The sequence below is a fragment of the Hyperoodon ampullatus genome, assembly GCF_949752795.1.
Source record: "Hyperoodon ampullatus genome assembly, chromosome: 9".
Lineage (NCBI taxonomy): Eukaryota > Metazoa > Chordata > Mammalia > Artiodactyla > Ziphiidae > Hyperoodon > Hyperoodon ampullatus.
The window spans coordinates 28232538-28256479 of NC_136922.1; the positions used below are offsets into that span (position 1 = coordinate 28232538).

Here is a 23942-nt window from a genome sequence, read left to right on the forward strand (position 1 = left end):
TTTATTTATTTTTTTTGTGGTACGCGGGCCTCTCACTGTTGTGGCCTCTCCCGTTGCGGAGGACAGGCTCCGGATGCGCAGGCTCAGCGGCCATGGCTCACGGGCCCAGCCGCTCTGCGGCATGTGGGATCTTCCCAGACCGGGGCACGAACCCGTGTCCCCTGCATCGGCAGGCGGACTCTCAACCACTGCGCCACCAGGGAAGCCCTGAAGATAATTTTATAATCACCCTGGTTTGATCCCTGTCACTGGCAGTGAGTGGCATTCTTTCTTGGGGAAAATTCCACAAATTGTTGGTGTCAAGTTAGGGACAGATATTAACTTGCTTTCCTTCCTAACAAAGCCATGGAATCAAGTCTAGGTGCCTGTCCAGAGCAAGACTCGTTGGATTTGTCTTCCTCTATCCAGAAAGCTGAGAAGATTGTGAAGTAGATCAGACGTGCAAGAAAGGAAGAGTGGAAGCATTGCCTAGATTAGCCCAAACCCGTTATTTATTTGCATGTTTATGTAAGCTCTGGTACTTTTATTTGGTAATAATTCCCCATCTATCTTATGTTTCCGACATGAAACTTTGTCCTGCAACTCAATATTCTATCATTATAGCTCGCATTAGCAACGAAGCAGTAACTTTAAATTCTCTATTGCAAGGAATCAAATGAGAAAGCAAAAACTGACACACTCATTTTAAGCTGCATCATATAACAATGGCTCAGAACCCAATGGTTTATGAATGAAATAAAGATACTTTATTTATTACACAGGCACTTGGATATTCACATGCCCAACACATCTGATACACTTGACAACTACGGAAACATGAGTGGAAAAAATGTGTTCGTAGGATCAAGAAAGAATTTTCACCATGTAAAGGTGAATGAGTGCATTAACAATTTTTTCCTTTACTTTCCTCTAAGAATTTCCAAAATCCACTGAATTTTTTAAAAAGTTACACTTGAAATAATATTCAACAAAAACTGATCTACATTCCAACTGGTATGCTAACTCGAATTGTGAGCAGTTTAAACTTTTATCACAGTGCAACATATTTATAGTCATGCTTGAACAGATTATGTTAGTAGCATGCGTTCCATTCTGCAATATGAATACTGTTAATCTATTTCCCAACAAAAGTTAAAAGATGCCCAGTGCATAGAAAAATACAAATCACTGTAGTCAATATATTATGGGACTGATCTTGGGACTTACACAGTGATGATGAAGTCCTGAAATGCCATGCCCACAAAAGCACATTAAAAAGTGGATAAACATACTTTATCAGACAATCTCTAAAAATTAAAAGATGAGGGCTTTAAATTTGGGGATGTTCTTGCTGTGTGCTTTGGATAGCGTCTTTCTGCTCACCTCCTTCTGGCTTGACTGGTCCATCAGACATCACCTTCCTGAGGGCTAGCTGGCTTTGGTCTTGGTTGCCATTAGCTGGTGGAGGCAGATTATCAGACTGAGTTCTTTGAATGGGGAGGACTCCTGCTATGCTGTGTCTGTGCTGCTTCCTGGCATGATAAGACTGACCGCTTTTATGTGCTGCTGTGGTAGTGTGGGTGAAATGGAAACCCAGAGTATGTATCCTCAGATGGAACCAGCTTGAATGTTATTCATGCAAACAGAAGTGATCTTTTGCTCTATCGAAGTAAGTTGTGTTTTCAAATGCCAAAATGACACCACATGCACAGCACTAAAGGGGGTTAAAACTGGCTGTTTCTTTGGAAATGATGACTTTGCGAGATGGGGAGAACATTCATCTATCTCCGTTGTTTGGCTGATGCCTCTTGGAATTAACAGTGCCCCTACATTTTTAAAGTCTCTGTACTCACTAAGTTCTTATATAATTCTGTCAATTGAAATTACAGCAGTTAAGATGGGTGAATTGTTATGCTTTAATTGATATCTTGGCTTCCAAAGGATTTCCAATGGTTAGAAAAAAGAATAACCCTATAAATTCTCTTGTATCATATACAAAGTGTGATCCAACACAATGGACCCAACTGTGTTTCTTAATGAGGTAACATGGCCTCATCGAATATGCTTAGACATACATTAATACTACATACTTTTTTGAGAATATAGGAAACATTATTTTCTTTATAGATTTTTTTTTCCAAAAGACTACAAAGTTTCTCACGTGGAAAGCCTCATTATTTCACATGCATAATTTATTAAAAATTTTAAGCGTAAAATGGTTTTTCCATTTCCCCTAGGTTCTAGAACTTGACTGTTGGTTACATGACTCTTCTGCCTAAAATTTTTTAGCGTTTTTCAGAGGTGAGACTCTCATTGCTAATCTGCTCAAAATGCTTATGTGTGTGCCTTTTATTGGTGTAATGCCTGGAAAACTGGCAGCCACTTGTGCTTATAATTCCTGTATTCTAAAGGATATTTAAGTGCACACAAAAAGGACACACAACATAGTTTTGCCTGCACACATCACAGACACAGCTACCAAATACTATGAGCCAGGTTGGATGGATGGTGGAGACAAAGGAGAAACAGCCAGTTTTTTTTTCGTTCTATGTAAATTAAAACAAAAAAGAACTAAATGAGAGAGAGCATATTTATGTATCGATACTGTTCCTACACAGACAAAGGGACAGAGAACAGAGGGAGCAGGGAATGCACAAAACAAAGCAAATGAGGAAGGACAGCAGGAAAGAAAGGCAACAGATGAACATTAAGCTGCCATGCTGAGGAATTTATTTGCGTCTTTTACTTGGTTGGAGGCGGAGTTGTTGCACGGCGGCTTCGGCAGCGGCTATAGCAGCCCCTGCATCTTCCAAGTGGGTCTGAGTGACGCTGGTTTTGCTTTGACTGCGAGATGGTCCATGAGAGCGGAGATGGCCTTCGGATGAGGATTTCGAGCTACCGGGACTACTATGGGATTTCTCAATGGTGGGAACCTGCATGTCTGGTTACAAAAGGGTAAAACATGAGTTAAATTTGCTTCAGCGTTCCTCCTGTCAAGCTGGGTCTCACACAGTTTGAAACCGTCTAAGATTTAAGTTAATCCTGTTTCTTTTTATGCAACTGCTCACCATACAGCGATGTGATTCAACACTTGGGAGACAATGTTTGGGAGGAAAGGCAAGAGGATGATAATCTTGAGAAGAGAGGTTTGAGAAGAGGAATGAATACATTCTAAGTGGTCTCATATAAATGAATATATTAACTTACAGTTTCACCAAGCAACTCTGCTAATTCTAGTAGGGACCAGGTAAGAAACAATAGGCTGACACTGCCAATGGAGGAGTTTTTAAGTAAAATTCCTGGAGAAAGGTGTGTGAGTCACTGGGATACATGGAAGTGGGGACTGTATTATATCATCACCTCAGGTGGTTTTAGAGAATGTATATATAAGATCACACATTTACTTTGGTAGTCATAGAGAGAGAGGACTTTATACCAATCATCTTCCAGAATGTTAATTAGTGCAGAGCTGATCTGGCTAAGTGGAATCCAGAAATGATCTATACAACTCATAAGTAATCTATAGCACTTATTGTAGTCAGTGGTTTATTGTATCAACTCAGTGGCCTCCTGGACGTGACCTCAGTTTTTCATCTCCTAGAACACTTGCATTTCCAATCCAAATTGCAAAGAACCACTTTTCAATTTGCTGTACTTCCTGAGAAGAGGGGAAAAGGAAGGAATACTCAGATCCAATATAAAAATTTTTATTTAATATTTATAAATATCTCAGCATATCCTGGAAAGATACTACATGGTTCTCTCATACAGGCAGTTAACTCATTTTATGATGAAGATTACTGTTGTGTTGTAGGATAAGTGGTTAATGAACCTCCCAAAGGAAAAGCTCATTCCAATGGGAAAGCTGTGCATATTGCCAAACCCAATGTATGATGCTGCAATTAAAAAATAATAACAGTAGTTAAAAAAAATCATAGAATTAGTTTGAATGCACCACTTAGGAAAGGTTTAAGTAATTTTCAGCACACCAATTGTTTTGATGACATGAGGAAAATGTTTTTGATATAATTAAAAAGCAGAATGCAAAACTGTTTATGTCCATATATTACATATATGATTTATGAGTAAGAATATACATATGAAAAAATAGGGATTTAAACAGAAGAAACATGCATAAATGGTAATGATGATTATGTCTAGTTAATGAACTGTTGGGGATTTTTATGTTTTCTTTATGAAATACCCCAATGTATTTTATAAAGTCATATTAACCTAGATTTTGGGAGCTGAAAAAGACCCAATAGCTCATATAACCCAATCTCCTCTATTTTATAGGTTGAAAAACAGAGAACCAGAGAGGTGAAGATCACAAAGGCATCAACCTAATTATGGGCTGATCTGAGACTAAAGCCCCTTTCTCCTGATTCCATATCCATTACTCTTTGCATAATATTATATTAAATATTTCCCAATATAATACCTTTCAAAAGATATTAAATATACAGGCACTCATATTCAAGAAGATACTGAGTAAACAAACAGACAAAAGCTTTTTTCTACTTGAAATATCTCCTACCCTTGGATGGGTCAGGGAAGATACCATGGCTTCTGCTTTTGATGACAGACGGCTTTGGGGACTGCTGGCTGCTTTGACTGGAATGGGACTTGCCATGATCAATGCTTTCAATCTGTTCTTTGAGAGGATACCACCTAGGCATGTTATCGAGGTGAGATGTGCTAGATAAATCAATCAATACCTGAAAAAAAGTGCAATAAGTGAATAAAATTTATGGATTAAGCTGTAATTCATTTGTTGTTTTTTTCTGTGATCTGAAACTTATTCAAGGACATAAGTCAAAGGATATAGTATAACCTTTAGGATGATGAGGTCTTCCTCATTTTTCTTCACCCATGATACTGAGAATGTCTTATGCATACCAGATGCTGTATAAACGTTTGGTTAAATCGAACTGTATGACATCTCTGACTATTAATTAAATTATTTGGAGATGATGCAAAAAGGTAGAGTCACAAGTCGATCTCTTTATGAAATAAAGTCTTCTTTTGTTAAATGGACACATGATATTCTTAAACTGGGCTAGTGTTTTTTTGCAGATTGTTTTATTTTAGTTACAAGAGGGACAAAATGAAAAAGAATGGCTAATTTTCAATTACTAACTTATTCCCTCTATTTTAAAACATACTTTACTTCACATTTGAAACAGAGATATTACCAACAGTTTACAATAAGAAAGCGCTGTGTCATGGTTTAATTGGCAACATTTTTTCTTTCTTAGTGGTACATAAACAATGGTGCATTTTACAGTAGTTGGCATCTTATATTTGAGCAGATATTAAAAAATAAAACCACACAATTGATATATGCTTCAGGTTCATGTGAACAAAAAATTATAAGGACTTCAATAAATCAGCTTTTTGAAATAGGACAATAAATCAGATATAACCGTACTCTAGAGTAGTCCTGTCTAAGACCAACATTAGTCCAAGTGGCTATACCGCATGGAGCCTGCAGGTGAAGTTCAAATGATCTAGTTTTGATGGGAAAGAGGTACACAGTGTAGGAGCCAAACAAGACCTCATGTCACCTAGACTACTCAACTGTTTTCTATTGCCTCTATAAAAATGATATTGTATTTTCTAAGGTGTTATATATTTTCAGAGATTTATTTTTTTAACATTAATTCATACTTCTGCTTTAAGCAAAGATCACTAAACAAAATATGTATTTTTGGAATATGACAGATGAAAAATATCACAGAATCTGACCATCTTGCCACATTTCATAATTAGGTTACATTCCTTGTGAATTTATAAAAATTGTTTTTACTGTTTTCTCCTATTTCTAGTTTTGCTTCTTAAAATATTTTGAGATGTTTTGTGGGACACTTAAAAGAAATATGCAAAATGTCACATCAAGTCATTCATACGTGCAATGAGGAATAGCAATTAAATAAACTGAAAATGCATTTGAAAAAAATATCCAGCTCATTTTATAATACAATAAATTTATCTCAAATCTTTTACATAATCATTTGGATTCACAGCATGATTATATAACTTTCTATCAAAACAATTAATATTTCATCTTGCAAATTAATTATAAAGTACATCAAGTGGTAAAGTGAAAAATATTTCTCCAGTTGCTATTCATCTATTCAAAGAGTCATTTGTAAATAAATTCTATCCACCAAAGAATTTTATCCAGAAACAGTTATCTTATACACTTAAGAAATATGCTTTCCATAAAGATTTAATTGATGGTTTATAATGAAGCAAATAAAAAAAAGGAAACCATAGGCTCACCTCACCAAGAAAATCATTGGAAGAAAATTTATCATAATCCCAGACTGTCACCTCCAGTGTTTTCTTCTTGAGCTACAGTTCAAATCAAAATGTCATTAACCTAATTTCTCATCATAAATTTTCATTATACTCATATAATAGACTCATTTATATTTCCATTCCTTGAACTCTTTCCGCTTAGGTAAAAATACTTTAAGTTTATATAAAACTGTATATTTACATTCAATATTATATAAGCTGTCAATCATTTTGTGGTCCAACCAACTATTTGATCATAAGATACCTCACTATTTTGCAAAAAAAAGGGTGATTTTTACTTATTTCCTGTTATTCTACCCCTGCCCATTATTAAAAGTACCAAGTAGAATCTATATATACTCTTTAAATACATGAAATTCATAGGTTGCAAAAATGTCTAGGTTATTCAAAGTAGTTGGGTTATAGGTTTTTTGTTTCAGTAAATTGCCATAACACATTAGTAGCACTGTCTTATTTCTGCAGGGGAACTTAACTTATTTTAAATTCAAGAACCCAGATTACAATTTATATCCAGCTTCAATTTCATAGTCAAATTAGAAATCTTCCAAAGGATAAATCAGAAACCTCATTTTGAAAGACAACTCATTTGTAAATTGTTTTCATGGATGTCTCCTTCCTATTCTGTTTGTATTCTTTTCTCTCTGAATTCATCTTTATAAACCATCAGTTATTTTCTATTATTGATACAATGTTATGACATGAAGATTTTCAGAAACACATTGATGCAATTTTGCTTAGAGTCATCTATTTGTTGTGATAATCCTTTACACTAGTCTTCTTCACACTTTCTTCTGTACAGTTTAGTTGCACAATGCCAGATCCGTAGGAAGCCTCAATTTAGAAAAGAGATGATCCCTAAATTGTTGCCAGGAGGGGTAATTCATTTCAGTGCATCTGAATCTTATTTTTTCTTTGTTTATGAAAGTCAAAATACAGCTAGCTAGAAAACATTTTCCCTCAAAATATGATAAATAGAGCCCACTCTACTGAAATATTTAATTTTGAAATAATCAGTGGAAAATGTCCCACCAGTCTTATTCATTTTGCTTATTTTTTAGCTGTTTTGTCAAAATGTGCACATTTTCTTTCACTGTATCTTCGAACTGCACCCAGTTCCTTTTACTGGCTATATTTATTGCATGTATTTTACTTATTTTTTGTTTGTTTGTATGGAAAAATTGATATGAATCACAATCTTTCAATAATTCTATCATCACTATTTTTATATTAGCCTGAATCTGTCATATAGAAAATAATCATTGCATACCTGTTCCATGGAGATACTTTTATAAATTACTGTTTGATTCCACTCAGGATTAAGACTTTTCTGAACATATTTAGTCCTTCTCTTGTACTCAGCACTGAATTGGAAAAAGAGAAAGAATTACCCTGATTATTTACCTTGACCGGTGACTTCATAGTCAACCTGAAGGTCATGCAGACATTTAAAGGTATTTTGTTTTGAATCACTATGTAATCGTCTCATCATCCTCATGTCTTAAACTGTATTTTAAGTTGAATGCACAATGACAATTTAAAAATATTTTGGATGCCTTTAGTTTTATTTTCCCTAAGGTATTTTTTTTTTAAAGAAAAGCTTTTAGGTGTTCTAACTAGAATACAATTTTAGAAATCAATCTCTCCTGAATGTGTGAGATAATTACATGAACTATACAGTAACATCAATATCTTCTTGTCCTATAAATAATAATTTGATATTTAACTTTCCAATAGTTTTGCAACTGATCATGTCAGCAAAGCCAAATGGTCTTTCAATTCATTTTTTTCTGTAAAAAGCTGAAATAACTGTACTGACTGAGGAAAGGATGAAAAATGGCTGTTGCTATAGCTGAGATTCCATGAACATTTGTTACCTTATATTTATAGTAGATTTTGGCACTCTTGGTAAAGTAGAATACTTAATCTAGTTATGAAACAATCTTAATTAAATATAAATTCTTGGTTTATGTCAATAGCTTATGTTACAAATGATGAACCAAATCAAAACTTTTCCTCATTCATTATAACTTGGGGCATTTCAGTTTATCCTTGACTCTTCCATACCCTCTGATCACCAGTTAGAAGCTTATATCTTACACGTTTAAGCGTAACTTATTTTCAAAACTTATTCTAATTAAGTTTGACAAAACATTTATAACTGGCATCAACCAGTTAATGGGGTTGGAATTATTGCTATTTGCTATGAGCCAATGGTGCCCACATAGACAAAGCGTTTCTCTAACACTCACTGGCTTTTTCCAAATTTTCTGCCTAGAAAACAAACCTATTTGTTTGGGGTCCATTCACGTGCCTGGATTTCATAAACTGCCTTACCCTAAAGGTATTGCATCCTGACCCTGGACCTGTATTTCTATTCCCAACTGTCGGCAGACTAACTCTTGTTATATTCCTGGTCTCAAGCATTGCCAAATTCTGGAATACCTACTATTGTTCCCCAGATGCTAATTTACTTATTCATTCTAGATAAAACTATTAAGAATAAAGCTCCATTTCACCACTCACTTTTAGAGATGGGTCTACAGCCAAGTATCTTTTTTTCTCCCTCTGGCTTTATTCTCTTTCGTATCAGACATACACAAGGGCAATAGTTTCCAACACTGACTGCATATTAGGATCACTTTGGGATCTGAGTTCCCAGGGTGGTAGGTGGGGCAACTAGCAGGGCACCCACATCCCCCTGCCCTTCACCCCCAAGGAGAGTCTTATTTAACAGATCTGGGGTGAGGCTTGAGCATCAGAATTTTAAAAATGATCTAGGTAAATCTAAAGTATTGCCAAGATTGAGAACCACTGAGAACCACTGAGCTCATGTCTCCTAAGACCTCACATTTCAGCCACTGTGAACTGAATCCAATTTAAGAAATGAAGCAGCACTATTCTCATTTGTAACCAACCTATCTGAAAGTACAAAAAAAGACAGTAGGATTTGACAATTTTGTCATTCAGCACAAAGTGCAAATAATTCTGGGGAAATGTATAGGCAATGATTCAAAGACACAGGAACTTTCATAGACTATGAACAGAAAGTATACATTTGTACATATGCTTTTTAGGTAAATTTGTCTATGTCTAGTTAAGTTTATGCACTCAAGTACCCAGAAAATTCCACTTTGACTTAATTCCACTTCTACTTTAGAGAAATTCTCCCACATGTACAAAAGGAATTTGTTAAAGTTCATTGCAACATTGTTTCTAATAGTGTGTTAATAATATAATAAATAAATACATTATATTTATTTAATGAAATTTAAGCAGCAGTTAAATTAAATGAAATATACCTTCATTTATCAAGATAGATAAATCTTAAAAAAAAATCTTGAGCAAATAATTCGCAGAAGAAAACCTATGGTAAGTTATCATGATATAAAGTTAAGATTACATGAAATAATACTGTAAATTATTTATGTCTACTTGTATATATGTACGACAAACATTAATATCGTAAGACAGCTTGGGAATTATAGATGTTAAACTCTATTTTGTGGTTATCTCAGGAGGAGAGGGGGATGGTTTCAGAGGACTTCAGGGGTACTTAAAATATATTTTTTATTTAAAAAAATCTGAAGCCAATATAGCAAAATGTTACGATTTGATAAAATTGGATAGCAAGAACACAGGTATTTGTGACAGTATTTTCTATAATTTTCAGTAAGTTTAAAATATTTTATAACAAAATTCAAAACTATTTTAGCAAATTATGTCCCTTTATACTTTATGATTTTCATTCTTTAAATTAATGACATAAGAAGAATGAATATGACCACTTTTAAGTTAATAGCCAACTCTGGTTGCTACTTTAGAATTCATGGCTGTTCCTGTAGTAGGTATACTAAGAAAAAAACACATTGTGTAGTATGAGCTTTAAAGTTTCTGTCTGTTTTGGACTTAATTATCCAAGTGGTGAGACCATGGGAAAAACATATTAGGGATTAAGATTCATAATACAGTGAACAGTGGTAAAATTGTTACTTTTTCAAATTCTGAAAAATTGAATGCACAAAATTTTAAAATAAGATTGAAGATGGAAATTATAATGTCAAATGCAAACTCATGTATCTTTACTAAAATTCTAGATATGTCAGTGTATATTAAAATAGCCTGAACTATTGAAATGTCTTCAAAAAGATGTATTAGTCAACATATTTTAATTTATAATATTAATAATTATATTTCACATGCATACTTTAGTAATTTTTTCACCCATATGTAGCAAAATTATTGAATGTCAACTCTGCACCAGGAATTATGCTCTATCAAAATGTATAACTGCAAAACTCTTAATTGTACTGACATACCATTATGTCATGAGAAGCACTTTATAAAGTAAGCACATTGAAATAATAGCAGCTAACATTTACGAAATGCTACTCTTTCACAGGCAGAGTTCTAAGTGCTTTTCATGTGTTACATTATTTAATCCTCAAAGCAACTCTATGTGTCCAGTATTATTTATTATCCTATTTTATAGCTGATAAGAACTGAAGCTCAGAGGAATTCAGGCACGTTGGCAAGGTTGCATAGTTATTAATTTATAGGACCAGGTTTCAAACACAGGGAAACTAATTTCTTGCTCTGAAACATGAGCTATATGAACTCAATTGATTAGGCCCATCATAAAATTTCTTAATTGCATATTTCATTAGCTGAAGTGTCTAGTTTGTCTTCTTTATTTTACAGTCAAAAACTGTACATTTCAAATTAAATGTTTTATATATATAACATAAATTATTTATAGTGTGTGTATATATACACATATCGAAAATGAGGACAGCTTTAGAGTTGCCTAGGGAAATATTGAATGGTATATCCTAAGACTAAGAGAGTGCTGTGGAACAACTAGGGATAATTATTATTAAAATTTACTTTTGCTCAGATACACTCACATATAACCCCAATTAGTCGGGAAAAATCTAGATGTTCACTTTACTAGGTTATCTTAATCTTACTAATAAGTTTGAATCTCTAGTTCTCTCAAGACTCAAGGTCTGTGTCCTTTAGGGTTAACGAGGGTAAACACACCTTTCTCCTGATCCTGCCTCTACCAGCACTGGTTGACCTGTGTAAATGCCAATGAGATCCCTTTGCAATCTTTTCACACTTGAATTTCCTGACACGCGAGATGGCCACATAAAGCTCTTCCTTCAAGAACCCTAGTTTGATAGCTACCATGTACTGACCATCTTGGGCATGATGTCAATGGGCTGTGTTCCCACTTTACACAATTGAAAACTCCACAGTTCTCATCTCCATATCAAAACCTGTGGATTTACAAGTTGAAGGTGGCCAGGTAAGCAGAGGGATTCTTGAATGTGAGCAGAAATCCAGGCTGAGAAATAAGTGGAGTTCCTTTCCCTTTCCTACCATGTCTGTTAAACACACTGCAATCCCTCATGGGAAGACTGCAATAATGACATTATTTTAGGACAATTAAGCCATATGTAATAATCAGAGAAGTTTTTTAATAAGGGAAAATAAAAAGTCAATTAATCAAGATGGAACACGGTGCTTATCAAACAAAAATCTAGGGACTTCCCCGGTGGTCCAGTGGTTAAGAATTTGCCTTCCAATGCAGGAGGCATGGGTTCGATCCCTGGTCGGGGAACTAAGATCCCACATGCCGTGGGGTGCGGCCAAAAACTTTAAAAAAAAATCTAAACCTTTATTTCCTTAAAGTTTTGACTAATTTCTTTTTTCTTTTTCATTATTGGACCATCATTTTCTCATAGGTAGATATGATTTTAAGGCTGGCAGAAAAAGGTATTTAAAATTCAATTACCCTCTTCTAAACCAGAAGAAAAAAAAGTTCTCTGAGTTTCTCTGTAAAAAAAAAAAAATTGAGAAAGAAGAATGGAATATAATGGCTTGTTTGTTCTTAACTTTCACAGAATTATCTAAAGTACTGAAGGTCTTCATTTCTTTTGTTTTTTCTTGATTGGAAAAAATACATATAAATTTCTTTATTGAAAAAATATATAATGAGTCCAATAAAGATATATATGTGTGTGTGTGTGTGTGTGTGTGTGTGTGTGTGTGTGTGTGTGTGTGTAGTTTTTTCAAAATTACTCCTCTGAGGATGTTGCCTTTAATTTAGAAAGAAGCACAGAGCATATCCCATTTTATAAGCTCTGTTTATCTGTGTGCAATAGTGCATTTATGGGCTGTCACTTGATTGTCCTCTGTGCCCCCTGAAGTCTGACACTATGGCTGTGTTCTCAATTCCAACAGAGTCTGGAGCAGTCTGTGCTAAATAAATGGTTTTTGGATGGATCTTTAAAACATGTTTGTACTTCTCTTTTTCCTTTAAAATCTATTTAAATAAAATGTTTTGGCCTTCAAATTGTAAATACGATACCTGAATCTGCTTTACATTCTTTCCAGAAGAAATAGTTTGAGATGCTAACAAAGGTGTTTAGAGAAAGTCCAGCCAGGAATTAGGCTTCCAGCTATCATGATAGTAAAAATCAGCTTCAGTCATGGCAAAATCTCATTAGTGGGAAAAAAATCTGTACTTTGTCCAACAGTGTAATGAGAGAAAACCACAACGAAAGCCTTCAGATATACTCATTTCCATTTCTTAATTATCCGGGGACAAGTTTTGAGTTCATGGACTCTTCAGGCTATTTCCTTGTCTTTCTTTCACCTCATCTCGGCTGACATTTGGGCTGTCAGAGCTTATGAGTATCTTGATTAAAGGATGGCAAGAGGAAATGAAAGGAGACAAGAAAACTGGACCAGTGAAATTCTTTTAGTTAACAGGACATTTAAAAAAAATTTTAAGAATGAAGGATGTATTACACTTATTATTGAAGAAAAGTTGTTTGATTTTCTATATAGTGTTGTTAAATAATTTGGTCTAATGCAGTAGCCCAAGCATTCTGCATTTCTTTTTTGTAGGGATAACAGACCATTGGCTACATGAAGTTTATTATACATATTTCTAGCAATAATAGCAACTGCCATTTATTGAGAGCTTATTACGTGCCAGACATTATGCTTATCATTTTTGGTGCATTCTCCCTGTGTTTCACAAAAACACTGGGAGGGGGGCTATTATGATTCCTAGGTGGAAGAGGAAATAGTTTTAGAGAAACCTCACAACTTCTAAGTGGCAGGGCTGAAATTCAAATCCAAGTTCTTAAGGACTTCGCTTATTGGCCTCGTCAGCCTAACTTACAATGTCAGTACCTCATCAGTATAGTTCCTTTCCACATTGACAATTCTCGAAGAGATGATGAAAGTGATTTCAAGATGAAAGATATGATGAGAAAGTGACTCTAGATCTTCTAAATTGTAATCTAATACATCACAGATTATTTCGACCATTATTTACATTTACAGAAAACATGTTCTCTTCTAAGTTAAATATAGACAATCATTGTCATTCTGACAATTTCCCCCAGGTTTCTCTGGACAAAAGAGAGGAAGCTTCTGAATAAAGTGACTGACAATGTTTGTTCTAAAATGACACTATCTCTTTGAAACAAAACTCATTTCACGTATCAGTCTGAGAGATCTGAAGATGAGAGAGCCAGTCATAACAAGCAACCTTTCTCAGTATCAAATTTTACTGGTTGCCATAATTATGTGATTGCAAAGAAACAGGAAGTTTCCGGGCACCAGAAAGGTTGTAGTGACTAACACTATTCTTTGAGATATTTAAATATTTAAGCCTTTACAAATCAGAAACTGCCTCTTTTGGGCAACAGCTTGTCAGGTTTAGTAAAGATGCTGAATTTTAATGTCACAGACAAAAATCCTGTACCACTAATATTCTGGGTGGGACTAAAATTCCCATCACCCTGTTGCTACAGATGGTACAAGATTCACCTCCCCAATTAAATAACACATTTAATTTATAAAGCAATAAGATGTACAAAAAATGCTTTTGGCTATGTGTTAAGAAATATCCTTAGCTGACAATGTAATGATGCAACATGCTCTAGCAGAAAACAGACAAACCAAGGAGGTTGCTCTTATGCTGTTGCTAACACCCTAGAGCAGGCAGATTATGGCATCCTATATTACACAGCAATAATTTTGTGGTACAGAAGGTATAAAGGCATGAAAATGTTTCAATATCACGTCTAAGTGAGGGTAAAAGACCAGACAGCTATCATCTTTAAGATGACATACACACCTAGTACTGGTCATCCAGAAGATCAGTTAATTCCTTTTGAAAAATGACTAGATTTTTTTGTTTGGTTGTCATAGAAGACTCAGAAGAATCTGAGCCATAATTTTTGCAAGAGAAGCTAAATGAATTTTAGCAGACAAATTATAAATGAAAACTTTAGTTATATCTAATTTCAAAGTGACAGTTCCTTATTCATACCTTTCTATGTTTTTACTCTTTTCTACTTTTCTGGGCTCCAAGGCACATACCTGCTACACATATTTAGTAATGTTGTGGTCAGAATAGTCTGCTATTAGCCTAATTCAACTGATACCAACATGTAGAAAAATAAAAATTATAGCCGAAGTTGAACTGCAGGTGAATGTACTTAAAAGGCAAACAAGAGAACTCTAGACATTTCATTGAAGTGTGACACTGAAAGAGAACCAACTCTACCTTGCATTCTGGACAACCATGACTTGACTGCATTGATTCCAAGAGCGAGAATGAAGGATACAGCAGGAAAGTAGGAAAGACAGGAAGAAAAAAGTTAGGAACAGAAATAAGGAAGAAAATGTGAGAATAAAATCTAGAGGGGCTATGCCATAATATATTAACAACATGAGGCAGAAAATAATCTTAGAACTAAAGTGAAAATAATACCTCACAAGTGTAGTAAATTCCAAGGTCTTGGCCACTATAATAATTAGGAGTAATTTAATGAAAGGGCTAGGAATTGAATACGAGTAGCACATTAGCCTGCTTTTTGGTCAAATCCCACCCAAAAGGCATGTTTTGTTTGACAAATGGCATGGGGATAGCTTTAGGTGGGACCTCACTCTTCATTTCACTATAGTTGCGACCCTTTCTCTGTTACCTACTCCAGAATGGACTGACATTCATGCCACCTGCCTGACCTTTCTAGTTATTCAAGTTTGCAATAGTCTAATTGAAACATCCTGTAACAAATAAAGGATAACCACTCTCTAATAGTATAAAAGGTGATACTCCAAGATATTAAAGAAGATAGAAAATAAAAGACAGTGCTTTAATTTCATTCATTCATTAGGAAATGCTGATTGGAGATATACCCTTGGCAGTCATTTCCTCTTGTCCCATAATACTGTCATTAAATAACACTGAAGGACTAATGACCCAAATCAAAGGCAGAATGAAGTTGTCAGTTTGTTATATTCATGTTAAAAAAAATAGTGGTGGGATGAGGGATAAATAAGGAATTTGAGATTAGTAGATACAAACTACTACATATAAAATAGATAAACAACAAGGTCATACTGTGTAGCACAGGAAACTATATTCAATATCTTGTAATAAACTGTAATGGAAAAGAATATGAAAAAGTATATACATATATATGTATAATTGAATCACTTTGCTGTATACTACAAACTAATGCAACATTATAAATCAACTATACTTCAAAAAAGTAGACAAATTACAGTTATAACTATTACATAAAGATATAAACTAACATAAAATAAAAGCTTCCCTTTCCTGTTCTATATGGCTAGTTGGTAATGTCTGAATTAAATTCATTTCAGCCTGCAGAATTCTCTTTAATATTTCTCGAAGGGCAACTCAGCTGGGAAAAAAACTGTTTCTCAGATTTGTTTTACTGGCAATGTCTTACTTATTTATTTAACATCTTTACTGGAGTATAATTGCTTTACATTGTTGTGTTAGTTTCTGCTGTATGACAAAGTGAATCAGCTATAGGCATATTTCTATCCCCATATCCCCTCCCACTCGTATCTCCCTCCCACCCTCCCTATCCCACCCCTGTAGCTGGTCACAAGCACCAAGCTGATCTCCATGGGCTATACGGCTGCTTCCCCTTAGCTATCTATTTTACATTTAGTAGTGTATATATATTGATACCACTCTCTCACTTCGTCCCAACTTACCCCTCCCCCTCCCCGTGTCCTTAAGTCCATTCTCTACATCTGTGTCTTTATTCCTGTCCTGCCCCTAGGTTCTTCAGAATCATTTTTTTTTTTTTAGATTCCATATATATGTGTTAGCATACAGTATTTGTTTTCCTCTTTCTGACTTACTTCACTCTGTATAACAGACTCTAGGTCCATCCACCTCACTACAAATAACTCAATCTCGTTTCTTTTTATGGCTGAGTAATATTCCATTGTATACATGTGCCACATATTCTTTATCCATTCATCTGTCTATGAACACTTCGGTTGCTTCCATGTCCTGGATCTTGTAAATAGTGCTGCAATGAATCTTGTGGTGCATGACTCTTTTTGAGTTATGGCTTTCTCAGGGTATATGCCCAGGAGTGGGATTGATGGGTCATATGGTAGTTCTATTTTTAGTTTTTTAAGGAACGTCCACACCGTTCTCCATGGTGGCTGTATCAATTTGCATTCCCACGAACAGTGTAGGAGGGTTCCCTTTTCTCCATGCCCCCTCCAGCATTTATTGTTTGTAGATTTTTTGATGATGGCCATTCTGACCAGTGTGAGGTGATACCTCATTGTAGTTTTGATTTGCATTTCTCTAATGACTAGTGATGTTGAGCATTCTTTCATGTGTTTGTTAGCAATCTGTATATCTTCTTTGGAGAAATGTCTACTTAGGTCTTCAGTCCATTTTTGGTTTGGGTTTTTTTTTTTTTTTTTTTTTTTTTTGATACTGAGCTGCATGAGCTGCTTGTATAGTTTGGAGATTAATCCGTTGTCAGCTGCTTCGTTTGAAAATATTTTCTCCCATTCTGAGGGTTGTCTTTTCATCTTGTTTATGGTTTCCTTTGCTGTGCAAAAGCTTTTAAGTTTCATTAGGCCCCACTTGTTTATTTTTGTTTTTATTTCCATTTCTCTAGGAGGTGGGTCAAAAGGATCTTGCTGTGATTTATGTCACAGAGTGTTCTGCCTATGTTTTCCTCTAAGAGTTTTATAGTGTCTGGCCTTATATTTAGGTCTTTAATCCATTTTGAGTTTATTTTTGTATATGGTGTTAGGGAGTGTTCTAATTTTATTCTTTTACATGTAGCTGTCCAGTTTTGCCAGCACCACTTATTGAAGAGGCTGTCTTTTTTCCATTGTATATTCTTGCCTCCTTATCAAAGATAACGTGACAATATGTGCATGGGTTTATCTCTGGGCTTTCTGTCCTGTTCCATTGAACGATATTTCTGTTTTTGTGACAGAACCATATTGTCTTGATGACTGTAGCTTTGTAGTATAGTCTGAAGTCAGTGACCCTGATTCTGCCAGCTCCGTTTTTCTTTCTCAAGATTGCTTTGCCTATTCGGGGTCTTTTGTGTTTCCATATAAATTGTGAAATTTTTTGTTCTAGTTCTGTGAAAAATGCCATTGGTAGTTTGATAGGGATTGCACTGAATCTGTAGATTGCTTCGGGTACAATAGTCATTTTCACAATGTTGATTCTTCCAATCCAAGAACATGGTATATCTCTCCATCTGTTTGTATCATCTTTAATTTCTTTCATCAGTGTCTTTTAGTTTTCTGACTACAGGTCTTTTGTCTCCTTAGGTAGGTTTATTCCTAGATATTTTATTCTTTTTGCTGCAGTGGTAAATAGGAGTGTTTCCTTAATTTCTCTTTCATATTTTTCATCATTAGTGTATAGGATTGCAAGAGTTTTCTGTGCATTAACTTTGTATCCTGCAACTTTACCAAATTCACTGGTTAGCTCTAGTAGTTTTCTGGTAGCATCTTTAGGATTCTCTATGTATAGTATCATGTCATCTGCAAACAGTGACAGTTTTACTTCTTCTTTTCCGATTTGGATTCATTTTATTTCTTTTTCTTCTCTGATTGCTGTGGCTAAAAATTCCAAAACTATGTTGAATAAGAGTGGTGAGAGTGGGCAACCTTGCCTTGTTCCTGATCTTAGAAGAAATGGTTTCAATTTTTCACCACTGAGAACAATGTTGGCTGTGGGTTTGTCATATATGGCCTTTATTATGTTGAGGTATTTTCCTCTCTGCCTACTTTCTGGCGAGTTTTTGTCATAAATTTGTGTTGAATTTTGTCAAAAGCTTTTTCTGCATCTATTGAGATTATCATATGTTTTTTTTTTCCTACAACTGGTTAATATGGTGTATCACATTGACTGATTTGCGTATATTGAAGCATCCTTGCATTCCTGGTATAAACCCCACTTGATCATGGTGTACGATCCTTTTAATGTGCTGTTGGATTCTGTTTGATAGTATTTTGTTGAGGAATTTTGAATCTATATTCATCAGTGATATTGGCCTATAGTTTTCTTTTTCTGTGCCATCTTTGTCTGGTTTTGGTATCAGGGTGATGTTGGCCTCATAGAATGAGTTTGGGAGTGTTCCTACCTCTGATATATTTTGGAAGAGTTTGAGAAGGATAGGTGTTAGCTCTTCTGTAAATGTTTGATAGAATTCGCCTGTGAAGCCATCTGGTCCTGGGCTTTTGTTTGTTGGAAGATTTTTAATCACAGTTTCAATTTCAGTCCTTGTGATTGGTCTGTTCATATTTTCTGCTTCTTCCTGGTTCAGACTCAGAAGGCTGTGCGTTTCTAAGAATTTGTCCATCTCTTCCAGGTTGTCCATTTTATTGACATACAGTTGCTTGTAGTAATCTCACATAATCCTTTGTATTTTTGCAGTGTGAGTTGTTATTTCTCCTTTTTCATTTCTAATTCTGTGGATTTGAGTCTTCTCCCTTTTTTTCTTGATGAGTTTGGCTAAAGGTTTATTAATTTCTTTTATCTTCTCAATGAGCCAGCTTTTAGTTTTACTGATCCTTGCTATTGTTTCCTTCATTTCTTTCTGATTTCATCTTTATGATTTCTTTCCTTCTGCTAACTTTGGCAGCTTTTTGTTCTTCTTTCTCTAATTGCTTTAGGTGTAAGGTTAGGCGGTTTATTTTAGATGTTTCTTGAGGTAGGATCGTATTACTATGAACTTCCCTCTTAGAACTGCTTTTGCTGCATCCCATAGGTTTTGGGTCATCGTGTTTTCATTGTCATTTGTTTCTAGGCATTTTTGGACTTCCTCTTTGATTTCTTCAGTGATCTCTTGGTTATTTAGTAGCATACTGCATAGCCTCCATAAGTTTGTATTTTTTTAGTTTTTTCCCTGTAATAGATTTCTAGTTTCATAGCGTTGTGGTCAGAAGATACTTGCTATGATTTCAATTTTCTTAAATTTACCAAAGCTTGTTTTATGACCCAAGATACGATCTATCCTGGAGAATGTTCCATGAGCACTAGAGAACAAAGTGTATTCTGTTGTTTCTGGATGGAATGTCCTATAAATATCAATTAAATCCATCTTGTTTAATGTGTCATTTAAAGCTTGTGTTTCCTTATTCATTTTCCTTTTGGATGATCTCTCCATTGGTGAAAGTGGGGTGTTAAATTCTCCTACTATTATTGTGTTACTGTTGATTTCCCCTTTTAAGGCTGTTAGCATTTGCCTTATGTATTGAGGTGCTTCTATGTTGGGTGCATAAATATAAATAAATAAATAAAAGGGAGAAAGAAATAAAGAAAGAAAATAAATAAAATTATTAAAATAAAAAAATAAATACATAATAAAAAAAGAAGAGAGCAACCAAACCAATAAACAAATCCACCAATGATAACAAGCACTAATAACTAAACTAAGATAAACATAAAAATCAGAAACTGGTCAGTTGCATACAGCAAACCCCAAGTCTACAGTTGCTCCCAAAGTCCACTGCCTCAACTTTGGGATGACTCATTGTCTATTCAGGTATTCCACAGATGCCGGGTACATCAAGTTGACTGTGGAGATTTAATTCGCTCCTCCTGAGGCTGCGTGGAGACATTTCCCTTTTTCTTCTCTGTTTACACAGCTCCTGGTGTTCTGCTTTGGATTTGGCCCCGTCTCTGCATGTAGGTCTCCCTCTGGAGCCTGTTCTTTTGGGAAGTCTGAAGTCTTCTGCCAGCCTTCAGTAGGTGTTCTGGAGGAGTTGTTCCACATGTAGATGTATTTTTGATGTACCTGTGGGGAGGAAGGTGATCTCCACATCTTACTTCTCTGGCATTTTGAAGGTCCTCTCCAATGTCTTATTTATTAAAAGAAAAGTCTTTATTTTTGAAGGACAGTTTTGCTGGATACAGAATTCTTGTGGACCATCTTTTTCCTTTAGTACACTGACTATGTCATCTCCCTACCTTCTGGGCTCCATGGTTTCTGACTGGCAATGAGTTTTTAATCTTATAGAGGATCTCTTGGATATGATGAGCCACTTCTCTTGCTTCTTTCAAGATTCTCTCTGTGGATTTTGATAGTATGATTACGAAAAGACCTAGTATAATTTTTTTCTTTTTATCCTGATTGGATTTTGTTAAGCTTCTTGGCTGTGCAGATATCTTCCAACAAGTGTGAGAAATCTTTTGCCATTATTTCTTCAGAAATGTTTTCTGCCCTTTCCTCTTTCTCTCCTCTTGGAACTGCCTCTCTGTGTATGTTCGTATATTTTATGATATCCCAGGTTTCCAAAGCATTGTTCCTTTTTCTTCATTCTTTTTTCTTCCTGTACCTTAAAGTAAACAATCTCAATTGACCTGTCTTCATGATTGCTAATTGTGTCTTCTGACTAAATATATTGTTTATCATATTATTAAGACAGTAGATCCTAAGACTTCTCACCATAAGGAGATTTTTTTTTCCTGTCATTTTATTTTACCTGTATGAGGTGACAGATGCTAACTAAAGCTTTATTTTATAATTTTAAAACACCCATTTGAAAATATGCATATGAATAATAATATATCAAGTCAGTTAATGAACATTTAACGTATTGAATAATACATGTCTTATAAAAGAGTAACTGATGAGTCCTTGAACACTGGTTTCACAAATATATTTTGAAAAGTAAACTAATTCTTTAAATCTTCCACAAATAATTCCTGAAATGATTTTACTGTCTACCTGATTGGTCATAGCACAAGTGCTTTCCCGAATTGAAATACTGATGTGTTCTCATCCAGGCATGTTTTGCTACCATCATGGCTCTCCTAAAACCCATTAAGGCTTAATTACAAATTTTTAATTCCACCTTACTTACTAATTGGAAATAAATAAATATGACATGTAGATAAAACTAAGGAAAAGATATTAAACTCTTTAAATTAGAGACCAGAAGACACTATCACTATTTTTTAAACCATAGGGCAATATTTACGATACTAAGAATATAGTACTTCTTTACTTACCCTCGCCCTGGAAGAAGGTACACTTTAACAAAGGGGTCTGAGTAACCATTGTTGTCTCGAGCGACAAGGTTTCTTGCTTGGAGAATATGTATTATGAGATTTCCAAGATCATAGTTGATTTGAAGCTTAAAGGGACAGCAAATATTCCATGAACATTATCTTTTTTGTTTTAAAAAACATATAATACATTATTATTCAGCATTTTACCAGTATTTTTAAAAAGTTCTCATAAGGAGCATCAACTGCTACTTTCATTTTATTTGAAACTGAACAGACCAGTTAATGTCTAATTTAATTGGGAACTCCCAGGCACACATTAATTACTAGTAAATGTGCTGCTTATTCTTTCCACGGTGAAAGTCCTGGCCTGTCAAAAATTCATTTAGGATAATCACACAGTGAATGCTGGCTCCATTTTTAAACTAAATTTCTACTCTTAGGAAAATCAGAAATGTTAACATTCATAAATACAATTGCCAGAATTTTGAAAATAAATTAATTGATGAATTTATTAGAAAATATCTTTTGCATTTCATCAAGTAATTAGCAGTGGGTGGAATCATTATTTAAAGACAAAGATGTTAGTACTGAATTGTAAGAATATTTAAGAATGTGTAGATTTTATCCCTTCCTATATTAAATTATCTGATAAACCTATAGCTATTCTTTCTGTGTGTGCTTTCTTAATAGTGAGGCTAAGATAATGAAATATTGTTCTTTAATTTTAGAAGCTGAAGAGAAAAGAAGAGGCAATGTCTCATAGACGCTTAATGGCTGTTGTAAAATTGTCATTGAATAGTAAAAGACTTATAGCTCAAATTAATATTTGAGAAGCCTGCACGATTCAAAATAATCAAATTAACTAATTTTTCACCGTCAAAAATGAAAGATTCTTTTGGCATCATTTAGAATAAGACAATTCTGTTTGTTGCTGTTTCTGTTTATCAAATAACAGAAGGGAAGGGATCTATATTTTGAAAAAGAAAATCCATAAATAAAAAATGAAATTTTTTTATAATCATACAAAACAGATATGCTGTTGACAATGGAATAATTTAGATGAGATAGTCTTCATGTTAATAATTAAAATAATTTCCTAATTTCAGAATAATTTTGATCTGGTTATGTTTTGTGGCAGAAAATGAATCTTTGCTTTCCTCAGTACAGAAAGGCCCAGAGTCTCTCTGACCATCATGGAAGCAATATGAAAAAGGAAACAAAGGGCCGTGAAGGAAGAGGAGAAATGAAAAGTTTAGAACTGCAGTAACTGTGCTCTAATGGAGTACTGAAATAGAAGAATTACTCTGCAATTAATTTCACTGAGGTTTATAATGGCTTCCAAATCTTTAAGGAGAAATTCTTCTCCATTTTCTCCTTTCTCTGCTAGCCTGAAAGTCCACTTTTAACTTGTAAGGCAGTAAAATCATTTCTTATTGAAACTGAGATTTGCAGGCTACCCTAAGAGAGTGCTTTCCAAAATGTACTCTGTAAATGTGGTGCCTTAGAGAACACTTAGAGTTGCTTGGAGGTTACATCTGAGAGAGAATGAGATGCCCCCAGTAACCCTCAACCAGAGATATGCCATGCTGGCAATTCACTGTTTGGGTGTTTACATAAGGTTTCATTAAAAGACAAAAGATAAAATGTAAAAAATTGAAATCACTGTCATAAGAAAATATCCCCCCCAAAAAAAAGGAAAAGAAAATAAAATAACCTGGGTGTTAAGAAGGAAAATTATTAGAGTAAATTTCCACTATAGAATTAAATATTACTACTGAAGGGAAAGGAAAATAAAATAAGGACAAAAAAACCCAACAAACCAAAAAGAAACAGCATATATTGGCCCATGAGCAAGAAGTTTAAAAAAATGAGCAGAAAGAAGGAGATATTATGAATGAGAACACCTAGCATTTTCTGTGCTGCATGTGAAATGAAGAAAGATTAGGTCTGTTTTTCTAGAAGTGGGAAATAGCAGCGATATAGCAAGATCAAGAACACACAGGTGATCCCGACTCCATCCTGCTGGGTCCTTCTTAGTAAGGTGCCCATGTTCTGCACTCTTTCTCCATTTCCACTCTCATACTGCACTTCTGCTTGAATCAGGGTGTACCTAGGTTAACACTTAATTGATTTCTTTGTCTTTGTGTCCTACCCTTCATAATACTTTCTAGAGGCCAAGGCTCTATGAATTTTCTATCACATATTGCTCTGAATTAGCCTCTCCCTCACTCAAAAATATTTATTTCCTGATCACTCTATTATGTCGTGGCTAACATCCCTTGGC

General features: G+C 34.7%; 1 protein-coding gene across 1 annotated transcript in view; it reads right to left on the reverse strand.

The window, feature by feature from the left end:
* The window catches only part of PCLO (piccolo presynaptic cytomatrix protein), a gene marked incomplete at both ends in the record, with an annotated part of 388228 nt that overhangs the window by 67479 nt on the left and 296807 nt on the right, over positions 1-23942 (reverse strand). Inside the window, 6 exons of the mRNA XM_079711001.1 lie at positions 2726-2920; positions 4517-4697; positions 6265-6336; positions 7571-7664; positions 14894-14920; positions 21659-21783. Coding sequence (XP_079567127.1) covers positions 2726-2920; positions 4517-4697; positions 6265-6336; positions 7571-7664; positions 14894-14920; positions 21659-21783 — 694 coding nt within the window. The remainder of the gene's footprint in view (positions 1-2725; positions 2921-4516; positions 4698-6264; positions 6337-7570; positions 7665-14893; positions 14921-21658; positions 21784-23942) is intronic.